General features: G+C 43.1%; 1 protein-coding gene across 1 annotated transcript in view; it reads right to left on the reverse strand.

Annotated features, from left to right (window-relative positions):
* LOC109937336 (glutamate receptor ionotropic, kainate 4) overlaps positions 1-14,756 on the reverse strand; it is a 152,845-nt gene that overhangs the window by 86,670 nt on the left and 51,419 nt on the right. Inside the window, exons 7-8 of the mRNA XM_048615532.1 lie at positions 9,831-9,884; positions 3,670-3,831 (exon numbers count right to left, since the gene is read on the reverse strand). Coding sequence (XP_048471489.1) covers positions 3,670-3,831; positions 9,831-9,884 — 216 coding nt within the window. The remainder of the gene's footprint in view (positions 1-3,669; positions 3,832-9,830; positions 9,885-14,756) is intronic.

A 14,756-nucleotide genomic window follows, 5' to 3' on the forward strand; every position in this document is an offset into this window, starting at 1 on the left:
ACACAATTTCTCTTTCACAAACCATGTTAACTCTGCCTAGTTCCCTTGAACTTACCTAAATGCCTTGCTATAACTTCTTTAGTAATAGATTCTAACATTCTCCCTATGACTTATGATAAGCTAAAAGGCTTACTGTATCTTACTTTTTGTCTCCCTCAATTTTTGAATAAAGGAGTTATATTTGCTATCTTCCAGTCTAATGAGGACCTTCCCTGAATCAAGGAAATTTTAGAACATTAAAACCCAATACATTAACTATCTCACCAGCCACTTCTTTTAAGACCCTAGCAATAAAGTCCATCAGAATCTGACCACTTACTAGTCCACAGCTCTAACAATTTACACAGTACCGCTTCCTCCGATGATTATGATTTTCCTGAGTTACTCCTTCCCTTCTAGCTCCTGATTTACCACTGCTTCTCGGACATGACTTGTATGCTCTAAAGTGAGGACTGATGAAAAATACCTGTTCAATTGATCTGTTATTGCCTTGGTTTCCATGTATTAATTCTCCAGTCTCCCCTTCTATTAGATCCATTTTCTTACCTCATTCATTAAATATTTACAAAAACTCTTTATCATCAGTTTTCATATTTCTAGTTAACTTTTTCTCTATTCTAATTTTCCCTACTTGTTAATCAATAATGAAATTCACTAAGGCTCCTTAGTCAGCACCTTCCAAACCCATAAACACTTCCATCTAGAAGGACAAGGGCAGCAGATAGATGGGAACACCCCAACCTGCAAATCCCCATCCAAATCACTCACCCTCCTGATTTGAAAATATACCACAGGTACGAATGGGAAATCTCACACCAAAAATCACAGTATCTAAACACTACGGACCAGCAGTGGACTACAACCCTAGAACAGGCCATCACCATCAATCAACATAAAACCAAAACTAAGAAGAGACACAGGCTACAGGAGAAACTCACCAAACTGATCCACCACAAAGACAAGGGCAACAATAAACCGGACAGATGGATAAGAAACCTATCCAGCAGACAACTCACAGAAACTGAGAAAGCCATCCTATTACGCGGACTGAACTATAACCACAAAGATGTGAACAGAACAGACTTCATGGCCGCCCTGGAGACTACATTAAAAGACAACAAACTCACGGACGAAACACAACAAGCCATCTGACAAACTATAATCCCCACACTACATAGCAGGAACAAAGGGGACAATTTGAACACATCAGAGAGAAAAGCACTAGAGAAACTCAAGAAAGATAAGAACATCATAATCCTACCAGCAGACAAAGAGCGCATGACCGTCATTATGAACAAACCAGACTACATTAAGAATGCACAGGCATTGCTTGCAGATACAACCACTTACCAACAGACGAAGATAGTCCCAACACCGTAGCTAGGTAATAAGACCACCCAGACACTGAAGAGACTAAAGGATGCAGGACTGATAACCAAGATGGGCTACATGAGAATGAAACCAGAAGGGACGAACACCCCCCGCTTCTATGGACTTCCTAAAGTACACAAACCAGACATCCCTCTCAGACCCATTGTTTCCCTACAGGCACACCTTCACACAAACTGGTCAGGGACCTACAACAGAGATTGAAACACCTAGTCGACGGATCATGCCGTTCCATCCACTCAACCCAAGATTTCCTCAATACCCTCAAGAAGTAAAAATCAGCAACGTTGAGATTATGGAATCCTTTGACGTCACAGCTTTATTTGCATCAATCAACATCCCACTAGCCAAAGAAACAGTGGCCACATTACTACAGGAAGCAATACAGACCAGCAGCTCCATCAGTAATAACAACATACTCAAACTACTAGACCTGTGCCTCACCACACACTTCGTCTTTAATGGTCAAGTATACAAACAGATCAATGGGGTCACCCATCTCAGGACTCATTGCAGAAGCAGTCATGCAAAGACTAGAACACACCACCCTCGCCCACATTCAACCTAAACTGTGTATCTGGTACGTAGACGACACATTTGTCATTATTAAACACAACAAATTAGAAGAGATCCACCACCCCATCAACAGCGTATTTGCAGGGATTAAATTCACAAGGGAAGAAGAAAACAACAATCAACTTCCGTTTCTGGATGCTAAAGTTGAGCGTATGACCAACGGGGAGTTCCAAACCTCGGTATACAGAAAAGCAACCCACACTGATCAAATCCTCAACTTCCACAGCAACCACCCCAATGTCCACAAACAAAGTTGCATTAGAACACTGTTTAAATGAGCCAGGACACACTGTAATGCTCTGGAACCAAGCAGGAAAGAGGAAAAGCACCTACACAAAATCCTTGCGATAAATGGATATCCCCGCAACTTCATCCGCAGGTGCCTACTAAACAGACAACAGGGGGACACAGTACGCCCTAACATACTGGCCACATTGCCCTACATCAAGAACATATCGGAACTGACAACAAGACTCTTAAGACCATTGGGAATCATGGTGGCCCACAAGCCTACAGCCACTCTACGACAAACACCCACCACTCACATGGATTAAAGACCCCATTCCCACAACACGTAGAACCAACGTGATTGACAAAATACCATGCAGGAACTGCCACAAACATTACATTGGACAGACAGGAAGGAAACTAGCCATCAGAATACATGAACATCAACTAGCAGCAAAACGACATGATAAACTCTCCTTAATATCGGTACACTAAGACAATGAAGGCCATCAGTTTAACTGGGACAAGGTAACCATAGTAGCCCAAGCCAAAAGTAGACACACACAGGAATTCCTAGAGGCATGGTTCTCCACCTGTATTGCAATCAACAAACACATAGAATTGGACCCCATATACAAACTCATACAGATCAAAACCAGAAATGACAGTACTCACCATAACGGACCAGACAGTATAAATTCCAGGCAGAGTAGAATAACATTGTTTCATTGGAGGCTCCACTGATGATGTTACCTAGCACGGTGATGAAATGTCTGAACGAGATCAAGCCAGCTCGGCGAGCAAGTCAACAACCTCACCCACAACCTGAACTACAGATCTTTGCCAAAACTTTAAAAACCATCATTCCTTTAACGGTTGCTGGATCAAAGTCACGGAACTCTCTCACTAATGGTATTGTGGTTTACCTACAACATATGGACTGCAAATGACTCAAGAAGACAGCTCACCACCACCTGCTGAAGGGCAACTAGGGATGGGCAATAAATGTTGGTCCAGCCAATGATGCCCACATCCCATGACTAAATTAAAGAAAAAGCCTGTAATAGTGAGCAGCAGGAGCTCAGATCAAGAATACCATCAAATTCAACAAATGAGCACACCTGCAGCATAAACTGGTCTGGAACATCTCGTTGTATAGTCACCAGCTGTTTTACTGGGAACTGAAACATGTATTTCACAAAATGCTGTGTATATAGATCAATCTCTGACCAGGATAACAGTTAGTCTCACTCATTTGGAGGATATTTTCAGGAGTGGTCCAGACTTGCATTAGTTCTATCAGTGGCACCAGGGAAAAGCCTTCTTTAGAAAATCAGGAAAGAAGTAAACATTTTTGGGTACATGAAATGAAAACATGGACGTCACGCATGTTTTTTAATTAACTGATTTCAAACTAAGTGTTATTTATGCATTAAACTGTAACCCAGTTCAATTTGCATTAGGTGAGATACTTACTGCTGCTCCAGGATAAGATACATGTGCACAATTTTCCTGCCAGGATTTGTTCAGACTATGGACAAAATCATTATACTGTGGATGATCCGGGTTAGTGATGGAAAATCCCAATATATTCACATGATCTTCTTCTAGTCCGTCAAAATGAAGAAGGGGAAACTCCTGGGACCAAGAAGGAATAAAAAAAAAACTTAGATTTCTAGTGTTTATTTTTTCTGTCAATCTTCTTCCCTTCTCAGGAAGCACAGGTCACCCTCCAATATCTAACACAACTTCTGTATTTATTCTGTACATGTGGATCATCACAGTACAAGCTCTCAAGCTATTTGCCTATGGAACCCCATGGTGCATTCTCCAATGAGAACACATTTGCATTTCCTACAGGGGACTATAAACAGTGATCAAGAGCAGGAGATAGTAGGAACTGCCGATGCTGGAGAATCTGAGATAACACGGTGTAGAGCTGGATGAACAGAGCAGGCCAAGCAGCATCAGAGGAGCAGGAAAGCTGAAGTTTCGGGTCGAGACCCTTCTTCAGAAATGGGGGAGGGGAAGGGGATTCTGAAATAAATAGGGAGAGAGGGGGAGGCGGATAAAAGATGGATAGAGGAGAAGATAGGTGGAGAGGAGACAGACAGGTCAAAGAGGCGGGGTTGGAGCCAGTAAAGGTGAATGTAGGTGGGGAGTTAGGGAGGGGATAGGTCGGTCCAGGGAGGACGGATAGGTCAAGAAGGCAGGATGAGGTTAGTGGGTAGGAGACGGGGGTGGGGCTTGAGTTGGGAGGAGGGGATAGGTGGGAGGAAGGGCAGGTTAGGGAGGCAGGGACGAGCTGGGCTGGTTTTGGGATGCGGTCGGGGGAGGGGAGATTTTGAAGCTTGTGAAGTCCACATTGATACCCTTGGGCTGCAGGGTTCCCAAGCGAAATATGAGATGCTGTTCCTGCAGCTTTCGGGTGGCATCATTGTGGCAATGCAATAGGCCCAGGATGGACATGTCGTCCAAGGAGTGGGAGGGGGATTTGAAATGGTTCGTGACCGGGAGGTGTAGTTGTTTGTTGCGAACTGAGCGTAGGTGTGCAGGAAGGTGGGTGAGAGGAGGTGTATTCTAGGTAGCTGTGGGAGTCCGTAGGCTTGAAATGGATTATTGCGGGTAGAATAACAACCAAAACAGAATCCCCCTCGTCCTCACGTACCACCCCACCAACCTCTGAATCCAACGCATCATCCTCCAACACTTCGGCCATCTGCAATCTGACCTCACTATGAAAGACATTTTTCCTTCCCCACCATTATCTGCTTTCCAGAGGGACCACTCTCTCCGTGACTCCCTTGTCCGTTCCACACTCCCCTCCAGCCCCATCACACCCGGCACTTTTCCCTGAAACTGCAGGAAGTGCTACACCTGCCCCTACACCTCCCCCCTCACTCCCATCCCCATCCCTGGCCCTAAGAAGACCTTCCACATCAAACAGATGTTCACCTGCACATCTGCTAATGTGGTATACTGTATCCGCTGTTCCCGTTGTGGCCTCCTCTACATCAGGGAAACCAAGCGGAGGCTTGGGGACCGCTTTGCGGAACACCTATGCTCAGTTCGCAACAAACAACTACACCTCCCAGTCACGAACCATTTCAACTCCCCCTCCCATTCCTTAGACGACATGTCCATCCTGGGCCTCCTGCAGTGCCACAACGATGCCACCTGAAGGTTGCAGGAACAGCACCTCATATTTCGCTTGGGAACCCTGCAGCCCAAGGGTATGAATGTGGACTTCACAAGCTTCAAAATCTCCCCTCCCTCGACCGCATCCCAAAACCAGCCCAGCTCGTCCCCGCCTCCCTAACCTGTTCTTCCTCCCACCTATCCCCTCCTCCCACCTCAAGCCCCACCCCCATCTCCTACCTACTAGCCTCATCCCGCCCCCTTGACCTGTCCGTCCTTCCTGGACCGACCTATCCCCTCCCTAACTCCCCACCTACACTCACCTTTATTGGCTCCAACCCCGCCTCTTTGACCTGTCTGTCTCGTCTCCACCTATCTTCTCCTCTATCCATCTTCTATCCGCCTCCCCCTCTCTCCCTATTTATTTCAGAAGCCCCTTCCCCTCCCCCATTTCTGAAGAAGGGTCTCGACCCGAAACGTCAGCTTTCCTGCTCCTCTGATGCGCTTGGTCTGCTGTGTTCATCCAGCTCCACACCTTGTTATCAAGAGCAGGAATCCTGTTTGATTCCTTTTAGTAGCTTAAAGATTGAGGATAGTATTAAAATCCCGAATATCATGTTACATATCAACCCAATACAGACTGGCAATTAAGCTCTTGACTTTTTCTGGACAGTTTTCTACTGCGGAAACCAGCTGTTGCACTGGGTACTGAACCATTAATTTAAAAATTGAAAAAAAACTGTGCATGCTGGTAATCAGGAACAAAGACATAATTGCTGCAAAAACTCAGCAGGTCTAGCAGCATCTGCGGAGAAAAAGCAGAATTAACGTTTTGTGTCCAGTGACCCTGCTTCAGACCCTTCTCAAAAATATTGGTTATATGAATCAATCAGAACCATGACAATAGAAGGGCATTCCTCAGGAGGATGTTTACAGGATTGGTCCAGGCAGATTTTTCTTGAAAATTTCTCCTCTATCTGTATGGTGTCCCATCCTGACATCTGTTACACTACATTTCAGTTAAAGAATAAAAACAGAAAATGCTGGAGAAACACATTTTGAGTCCGTTATGATAACTCCTTGGAGCCTAGTGTGGACTCCTAACTTTAACTCTCTTCATCTTATTACAGATGCTGCCAGACCTGCTGAGTTTCTCCAATGCTTTCTGCTTTTATTTTAGATTTCTAGCATCTGCAGCATTTTATTTTTATTTAATCAATTAATGAATATTGATTTCTCAAATAATGTATGTTATTCTCCATCCCAAACGATACTTACTACTTCTGAATGTAGATTACATTACATATACTTTAGAAGAAGTTTTCTACTAATGTTCAGTCTACAAAAGATTTTACCATATGTAGACCCTTGAAGGGAGACTATTTAGCTGAGGCACAGAACATAGAGCAGGGAATTTATGCTGGGGCTCTATAAATCGTTTGTTAGGCCATGACTTGAGAATTGTGTCTGGCTCTGCTCATCTCATTGTAGAAAGGATGTGGCACAAGAAAAAGGAAAGTACCATAGGGGTTACAAAGGAGATTTACAAGGATGTTGCCAGAACTAGAAAACTGCAGATATGAGGAAAGATTGGGTAGGCTGGAATTATTTTCAATTGGAACAGAGGAGGATGAGGGGAAATTTGTTTGAAATATACAAGGCTGTGAGGAGCGTGGAATACATGGACGGGAAGATTAAGTCTCCTAGTGGAGAGATCAGTGAACAGGAAGCTTCAATTCAAAATTATTGTTATAAGGATTAGAAGGGAGATGAGCAAACCATTTCTCACCCAGATGGTGAGAGTTTGGGATTCACTGCCTGAAAGGGACTAGAGGCAAAACCTTTGACTCATTCAAAAGGGGTCTTGATATGCTTCTCAGTGCCATAACTTGCAGGGGTGTGGACCAAATGCTGGAAGTGGAAGAAGTTGGGCTCATTTTTTAAGCGTACAGATAGGGTGGGCCATGTGGTCCCTTTCTGTGCTGTAAACTTTCTCTGGTTTCAGGGAAATGATACAAAGGCATGTAAAACATAATTTAATAAAAACCGAAAAAACTGCGTGTGCTGTAAATCAGGAACAAAAACAAAGTTGCTGGAAAAGCTCAGCAGGTCTGGCAACCAGTTCTGAGGAAGGGTCACTGGACCCAAAACCTTAACTCTGTTTTATCCTTCACAGACTTTACCCAGTTCTGAGGAAGGGTCACTGGACCCAAAACCTTAACTCTGTTTTATCCTTCACAGACTTTACCTCTGTTTTTTCCTTCACAGATGCTGCCAGACCTGCTGAGCTTTTCCAGCAACTTTGTTTTTGTAAAACATAATTTAATTAGGAATGCTATCATCTTCATTCTTGCTGTAGTCTTGAGTCTTAAACAGAACAAACACATTTATCCTTCTTCACTAAAGGTGAGTAGAACATTCATAATGTTACCTATTTGCTGAAGATCATCATTTGTGATCAAGAAAACTCCACTGGACCTAATCTTGGATTTTTTTAAAAGACGTACCATAAACCTGAACTTCATCCATCTTTTCAGCATTTACAAAAGTTGCTGCTAAATTAAAGAATAGATCCTTGAAGGCTGCAGAGCAGATAGCTAAAGCAGTTAAGAAGGCATATGGCATAACTGTCTTTATCAGTCAAGGCACTGAATACAATTGCAAGGAGGTTATGATACAGTGAATATAACATTGGTTAGGCTGTAGCTGGAGTGCTGGGTGTAGTTCTGGTCATCGCACTATAGGAAGGATGTGATTGCCCTAGAGAGGGTGCAGAGGAGATTCACCAGGATGTTGCTGGGCTGGAGCTATTCTGCTATGAAGAGAAACTAGATTGACTGGGGTTATTTTCCTTGGAGTAGAGAAGGCGGAGGGGGATCTGATTGAGGTGTATGAAATTTTGAGGAGCATAGAGAGGGTATATTGCGAGAAATCTTTCCCCTTAGTGGAGGGGACATAGTTTTAAGGCAAGGAGCAGGAGGTTTAGAAGGGCTTTGAGAAAAATGTTTTTCACCCAGAGGGTATGGTATCTGAAACTCAATGCCTAAAAGCCTGAGGCCAGAACCCTCAAAAATGATCGGTTATTGAAAATGAGCCACAGTATACAAGGCTATCGGCCAAGTGATGGAAAATGGGATTAGAATAGATGGCTGAAGGGCCTTTTTCTGTACTGTAAGAACTCAATGACTCTAACTAGCTATTACTGGGGAATTGGTGGCATAGTGTAAATGTCAATAGACTAGAAATCTAGAAGCTCAAATAAATATCATGAAGATGTGAGTTCAAATCCCACCATGGCATTAGAATAATAAAGTCTGCAATATAAAGCAGGTCTTTATAATGGTACGATAAAACTACCATGAATTTTCAAAAAACCCCATCATATTCAGTAATGTCCTTCAGGGAAGGAAATCTGCCATCCTCACCATGTCTGGCCTGAGTGCCTTCAGATTGACAGCAATGGAGCTGACTGTTAACTGCTCTCTGAAATGACTGAGCAAGCATTTCAAGGTAATTAGGGATGAGCAATAAATTCTGGCATTATTGGTGATGATGGCACTGTCTTCATACTTAGGGGCATAGAGTCATACGGCACGGAACAGACCCTTCGAACCAATTCATCCATACCGGCCAAGTTTCCTAAACCAAACTAATCCCACTTGCTTGCATTTGGCCCATATTCCTCCAAACCTCTCCTATCAATGTACCTGTCCAAATGTCTTTTAAACATTGTAACTGTACCTGCATCCACCACTTCCTCTGGTAGTTGATTCCACATACGAACCACCCCTATGTGAAAAAATTGCCCCTCAGGTCCCTGTTAAATCTTTCTCCCCTCACCTTAAAAATATGCTCCCCTGATACAGATCTATCTGTATCCCAACCCTAGGAAAAAGACCTTTGATATTTACTTTATCTATGCTCCCTCATGATTTTATAAACATCTATAAGGTCACCCCCCAACCTTCTATATTCCAGTAAAAAAATCCCAGCCTATCTGCCTCTCCTTATAACTCAAACTCTGGCAATATCCTGGTATGTCTTTTCTGAACCCTCTCCAATTTAATAATATCCTTCCTGTAGCAGGGTGACCAGAACTATTCACAGTACTCCAAAAGTAGCCTCACCAAGTCCCTGTGCAGCCTCAACATGACATCCCAACTCCTATACTTAGTGGTCTGAACAATGAAGGCAGGTGTACTAAACACCTTCTTAACCACGCTGTCTACCTGTGACACAACTTTAAAAGAACTACATACCTGAATCCCTAGGTCTCTCTGTTCAACAATACTACCTAGGGCCCTACAATTTACTGTATAAGTCCTGCCCTAGCTTGGAAGCAAACAGTTCTGCTTTCTCCATCAGAGACTTCTCATTCTCCCATCTTCTCTGCCTCCATCCTTCAAAACCTCAATGCCTTTCCTCCTTTCCTTCCTTCATATCTACCCTCCATCCTTCTACCAGATAAATAACATTTACATTGACAGACAATACTTTACCAGAGATGTAAAGATGTAATGATAGTAGGCAGATGTCATTCCTAACTCCATGGCCTGGAAAACAAGATATTATGAATACACATTTTACAAACTCTCCTTTAAATGCAGTTTTCTCTAATTTAAAACCATGTCACAGATGCACCCACTGCACAAAGGAGAACATTCAACCACATTGAGTCCCTCGCGGTTCCCAGTAGAGAAATGTGGTCCTCCTCCTTTCCCCTGCTGCTCAATCCCCTTGACCCTGAAAGTTTATGTGCTTCAAACAAGGGGTCATATAATTGCCTCTGCTTCCATTATCCTCACGGGTAGAAAGTTCCAGCTCATTACCACTTGCTGTATAAAAGAAGTTCATCCTCACATTCCCCTCAACTCTTGCCCAAAATCTTAAACCCGTGTCTTCTTGTCTTTGTACCATCAGTAAGCATAAGGCTGGAATCTGCATGTGTAGAGTTAACAGGCATAAGTGGACTGCAGTCAGGATTAGGGGCAAGGATAGCTTATGTGCCATCTCACCCAAAGGGTAAAGTGATCAATGAGTTTGATACATCAGGGCTCAGGTAAGTGCTCTGATGTGAGCTTTCAGGAAAACGCTGATGACATATATATATTGAGATAGGTTTGTACTGCAGAGCCTTCAGTCACTAAGATGGAATATAGAGGAATCCAGCTCCAATGCAGCACAGTATCATGCAGAGCTGAAAGCCATTCTCTCCGGCACAGAGGTGGTGATTAGCACTGCTAGCAGATCCAGCTGCATTTGCCATCCAGTGCTTCAGTGGTCCAGTGAAAACTCATACAAGTGTAAAGTGATTCATGCTTGCTCCAATGAAGGCTCAGACTGTGAGCACTGAGACTTGCAGCCATGCTCAAAGTGCTTAGCTTCCTCTTACTGAAGTAACAATCTGTACTACAGCAGATTATTACGATTGCCCCAGGATTTGGCTGTGGGGCTCCATGGAATATGAACTTGCTGTTCTCTAAATATAACAGCATTCAAGCTCCCACCATTGCTACATCACCAGAGCCTGTTTAGACTGCTGAAAGTTCAAGCTGTGGGAGGAGATGATGCAGATGAACTGGAGCCATGGTGTGTATAAACGGAGATTTAGCCAGTAACAAGCAGATGGCAGAGAATAACTGGTCACTGTGAATTGGTTCTGAGGAAGCTGTACAGGTTGGGCTTTAAAAGAACTAGGGAGAAGCCTCAGATCCCTATCAGTTCAGGAGCAGTCTCTCTGTTGTCTATAGTAAAAACTTTAAGCCTAAAGAAAACCAGTTTACCTTTTCTTCAGCAGTTACTGTAGGATGTGACATTTAATTAATAAGTCAAAGACTTTTTATAAGTCAATCTAAGCCTCCTGCAAACAAGTGAAAGCATCTTGAAAAGTAGTGCTCTGACCAGCACAAGAACTATCTCAGCCATGCACCACTGAACTATTTTCCCAGTTTTTCCCTTTACCCATAACGTTCACGTATTTCAGTTTTAACTGTTCATATCTGTCTCTGTGCGGTGAAAAGTTTATAACTGGGTTAGAATTGTAATTAGTAGAGTTGTATGCTGACAGTTCATAATTGTTTACCTGTAGCTGGAGTCTAATTACTTGTAATAAATAGTAATTTTTGCTTAATACAGAAACCTGGTGTGTGCTTTTTGTCAACTTGGGTCTAAAAGGGGAATTCCGCGTACTTTTTAAAATCTTTAACTTTTGCGACACCTGCAGGAATAGCAGGGCTTGATTTCCAGTGCATTATCCCAGTGAGATGTGATAGTGTACTGGAGGGCTCCCTTGTAGTCCAGTCAGTAGAAACATACTATAGCTCCCCAATGCTCCAATCCTCAATGGCTCTGAATGCTGACAGTGAATTGCACAGAGCTTATGACAAATTAGCCATAATGGCTGATTGATGTTACTATTAAATCTCTCCTGACATTTTTGAAATAAACAGAACACAACTGTGCTCATATCCCTCCAAGATGGTCGTTTCAACTGCTATTTCGACATAAAGGATAAGGTTTGTTCACTTTTACTGAGACAGCAACAGGCAAAAACAAGGGGACAATTACTTTGCTTGGGATGTACTACAACTTCAAAACAGTTAGGGAGAGATGGGAAAAAATGAGCAAAGAACTGTGGATGGTGGAAATCAGAAGCAAAAACAGAAATTGCTGGAAAAAACTCAGCAGGTCTGGCAGCATTGAACTCCTATGTATAGAAACAAGCCATTCAGACCATTGAGTTCACACAGAGCCTCTGAAGAGCATCCCACCCAGACACACACCCCTACCCTATAATCCTGCATTTCCCATGCCAGTCCACCTAGCCTACACATCCTTGGGCTGTGGGAGGAAGCCAGAGAACCTGGAGAAAACCCACGCAGACAGGGGGAGAATGTGCAGACGCCACACAGACAATGACGTGAGGGTGGAATTGAACCCAGGTCCTTGGCATTGTGAAGCAGCAGTGCTAACCACTTAGCCATTGCCCTGTGGTGAGAAGGCAGAGTTAATATTTTAGGTCCAGTGACCCTTCTTCAAAGAGAGATAGTAAGATAAGATGTATGCAAATCTCAGAGAATTATAAAAATAGGGTAATAATAGCAAGGGATTTCAACTTCCTCAATTTTAACTGGGATTGACAAAGTGTGACAGGTTTAGAAGAGGTGTAGGTTTAAAACAAGCCAGTATGTAGAAAGTTTTACAAGAGAGGGGGTGATGCTGGACCTAATTTTAGGGAACAAAGCTGGGCAAATTGTAGATGTGGCAGGTAAGGGGAGCATTTTGGTGATAGTGACTATAATTCAATGAGATTTAAGATAATTATGGATAAGGACAAGTATGGATCAGAAAATAAAGGTTCTGAACTAGGGAAAAAGTGATCTTAATAAGACAGGACCCGGCCATGGTGGACTGGTACCAGCTACTTGCACATCAGAGCAGTAGGAGTCATTCAAAAGGTTTATCGTGAGCACGCAGTACCAAGATGTTCCAGTAAAGGTGAAGGGTGGCACCAAGAAGTGCTGAGAATCGTGGCTGTCAAGGGATATACAGGATTGCATAAGAAAGGTGTAGAGGGTTACTAAAAAAAGCATAATTAGGAAGGTTACCTAAAAAAGAATTAGGAGAGAGAAAATGGGACACGTAAAACACTGGCAAGAAAATCTGAAGGCCTTTTATAAGTATATTAGGGGCAATAGAATTACCAGGGAAACAGTAGGGTCCATTATGGACCAAAGTGACAATCTGTGTGTGGAGCCAGCAATCATAGCTGAGATTTTAATTAAGTAGGGGCTGGAAAAGTATAGCAGGTGAGACAGCATCCAAGGAGCAGGCAAGTCAACGTTTTGGGGCGAAACCCTTCATCAGGACTGTTTTGGGCTGAAACCTTGATTTACCTGCTTCTTAGATGCTGTCTGATGTGCTGTGCTTTTCCAGCCTCATAACTATAGACTCTGGCTTCCAGCATCTGCAGTCCTTATTGTCTCCAAGTCTTTTAAATAAGTAGTTTGTGTCTGCATACACTGTAGAAAAGGATGACAAAGGTAAAGAAATCAGGGAGGGGGATCTGTGATATACTTGGCACAATTAGCACAGAGAAAGAGAAAAGGCATTAGCAGTTTTAACAGGCTTGAATTTGGATAAAGCACCAAGCTCATATTAGATGCATCCAAAGACGTTGTGGGAGGCAAGACCTTCTCAAGGACAACTCGGGACAGGCAATAAATGCTGGCCAGCCAGTGACTCCCACATCCCACAAAATATACAAATAAATAAAGGAGATTTCAGGCCCTCTGACATTAATTTTCAAATCCTCGTTGGCCACAGGAGGGTTGCCACAGGACTGGAGGATAGCCAATCTGGTACCATTATTCAAGAAGGGTGGTCAGGATACACCAGGAAAGTACAGGCCAGTGATTCTACAATCTATGGTAGGGAAAGTACTGGAAAAAAAACTCTGAGGAACAGAATTAATCTCCACTTGGAGAGTCAAGGATTAATCAAAGATAGTCAGCATGGCTTTGTCAGGGTGTGTTCAGGTTTGGACGGCTATGTTCCAAGTGCAGGCAGGTGGGACTAGTTTAGTTTAGGAACATAGTTGGACTGAAGGTTTTGTTTCCATGCTGTATGACTCTATGACTCTATAACAAGGAAAAATATCTTATAGTACAGATAGTGACTGGTTAGTCAGATGCTGAACAGTGGCAAATGTCAACTGAAAAGTGCGAGGTGATGCATTTTGGAGGACTATCAAGGCAAAGGAGTACACATTGAATGTGGCACTCTAGAAAGTACAGCAGATCAGATGGTCCTTGTTGTGCATGCCCATAGATCGTTGAATGCAGCAGGACAGGTAGATAGATAGTTAAGAAACCATATGGGGTACTTACTTTTATTAGTCAAGGCATTGAGTATAAAGGCAGGGAGATTGTTATGGAGCTGTATATAACATTAGAGAGGCAACAGCTGGAGTATTCTCTGCAGTTCTAGTCACTACACTATTGGAGGGATGTGACTGCACTAGAGACAGGGTGCAGAGGAGACTCACCAGGATGGAGCCTGGCTGGAGCAATTTAATAATAAAGAGGAACAAATAGGTTGTGGTTGTTTTCCTTAGAGCAGAGAAGGGGGACCTGTTAAAGGTGTACAAAGCTCCAAGGGGCATGGACAGGACAGATAGGAAGAGACCTTTGCCCTTAGTAGAGTGATAGTCATATAGCACAGAAACAGACCCTTAGGTCTAACTAGTCCATGCTGACCACAATCCCAAACTAAAGTAGTCCCACCTGCATGTGCTTGGCCCATATCCCTCCAAACATTTCTTATTTATGTTCTTATCTAAATGTCTTTTAAATATTGTAACTGTACCCACATCCACCACTTCTTCAGGAAGTTCATTCCTCACACAAACCCCTTTCTGTGTAAAA

The sequence above is a fragment of the Rhincodon typus genome, chromosome 32 (assembly GCF_021869965.1).
Source record: "Rhincodon typus isolate 14 chromosome 32, sRhiTyp1.1, whole genome shotgun sequence".
NCBI classification, from domain to species: Eukaryota; Metazoa; Chordata; class Chondrichthyes; order Orectolobiformes; family Rhincodontidae; genus Rhincodon; species Rhincodon typus.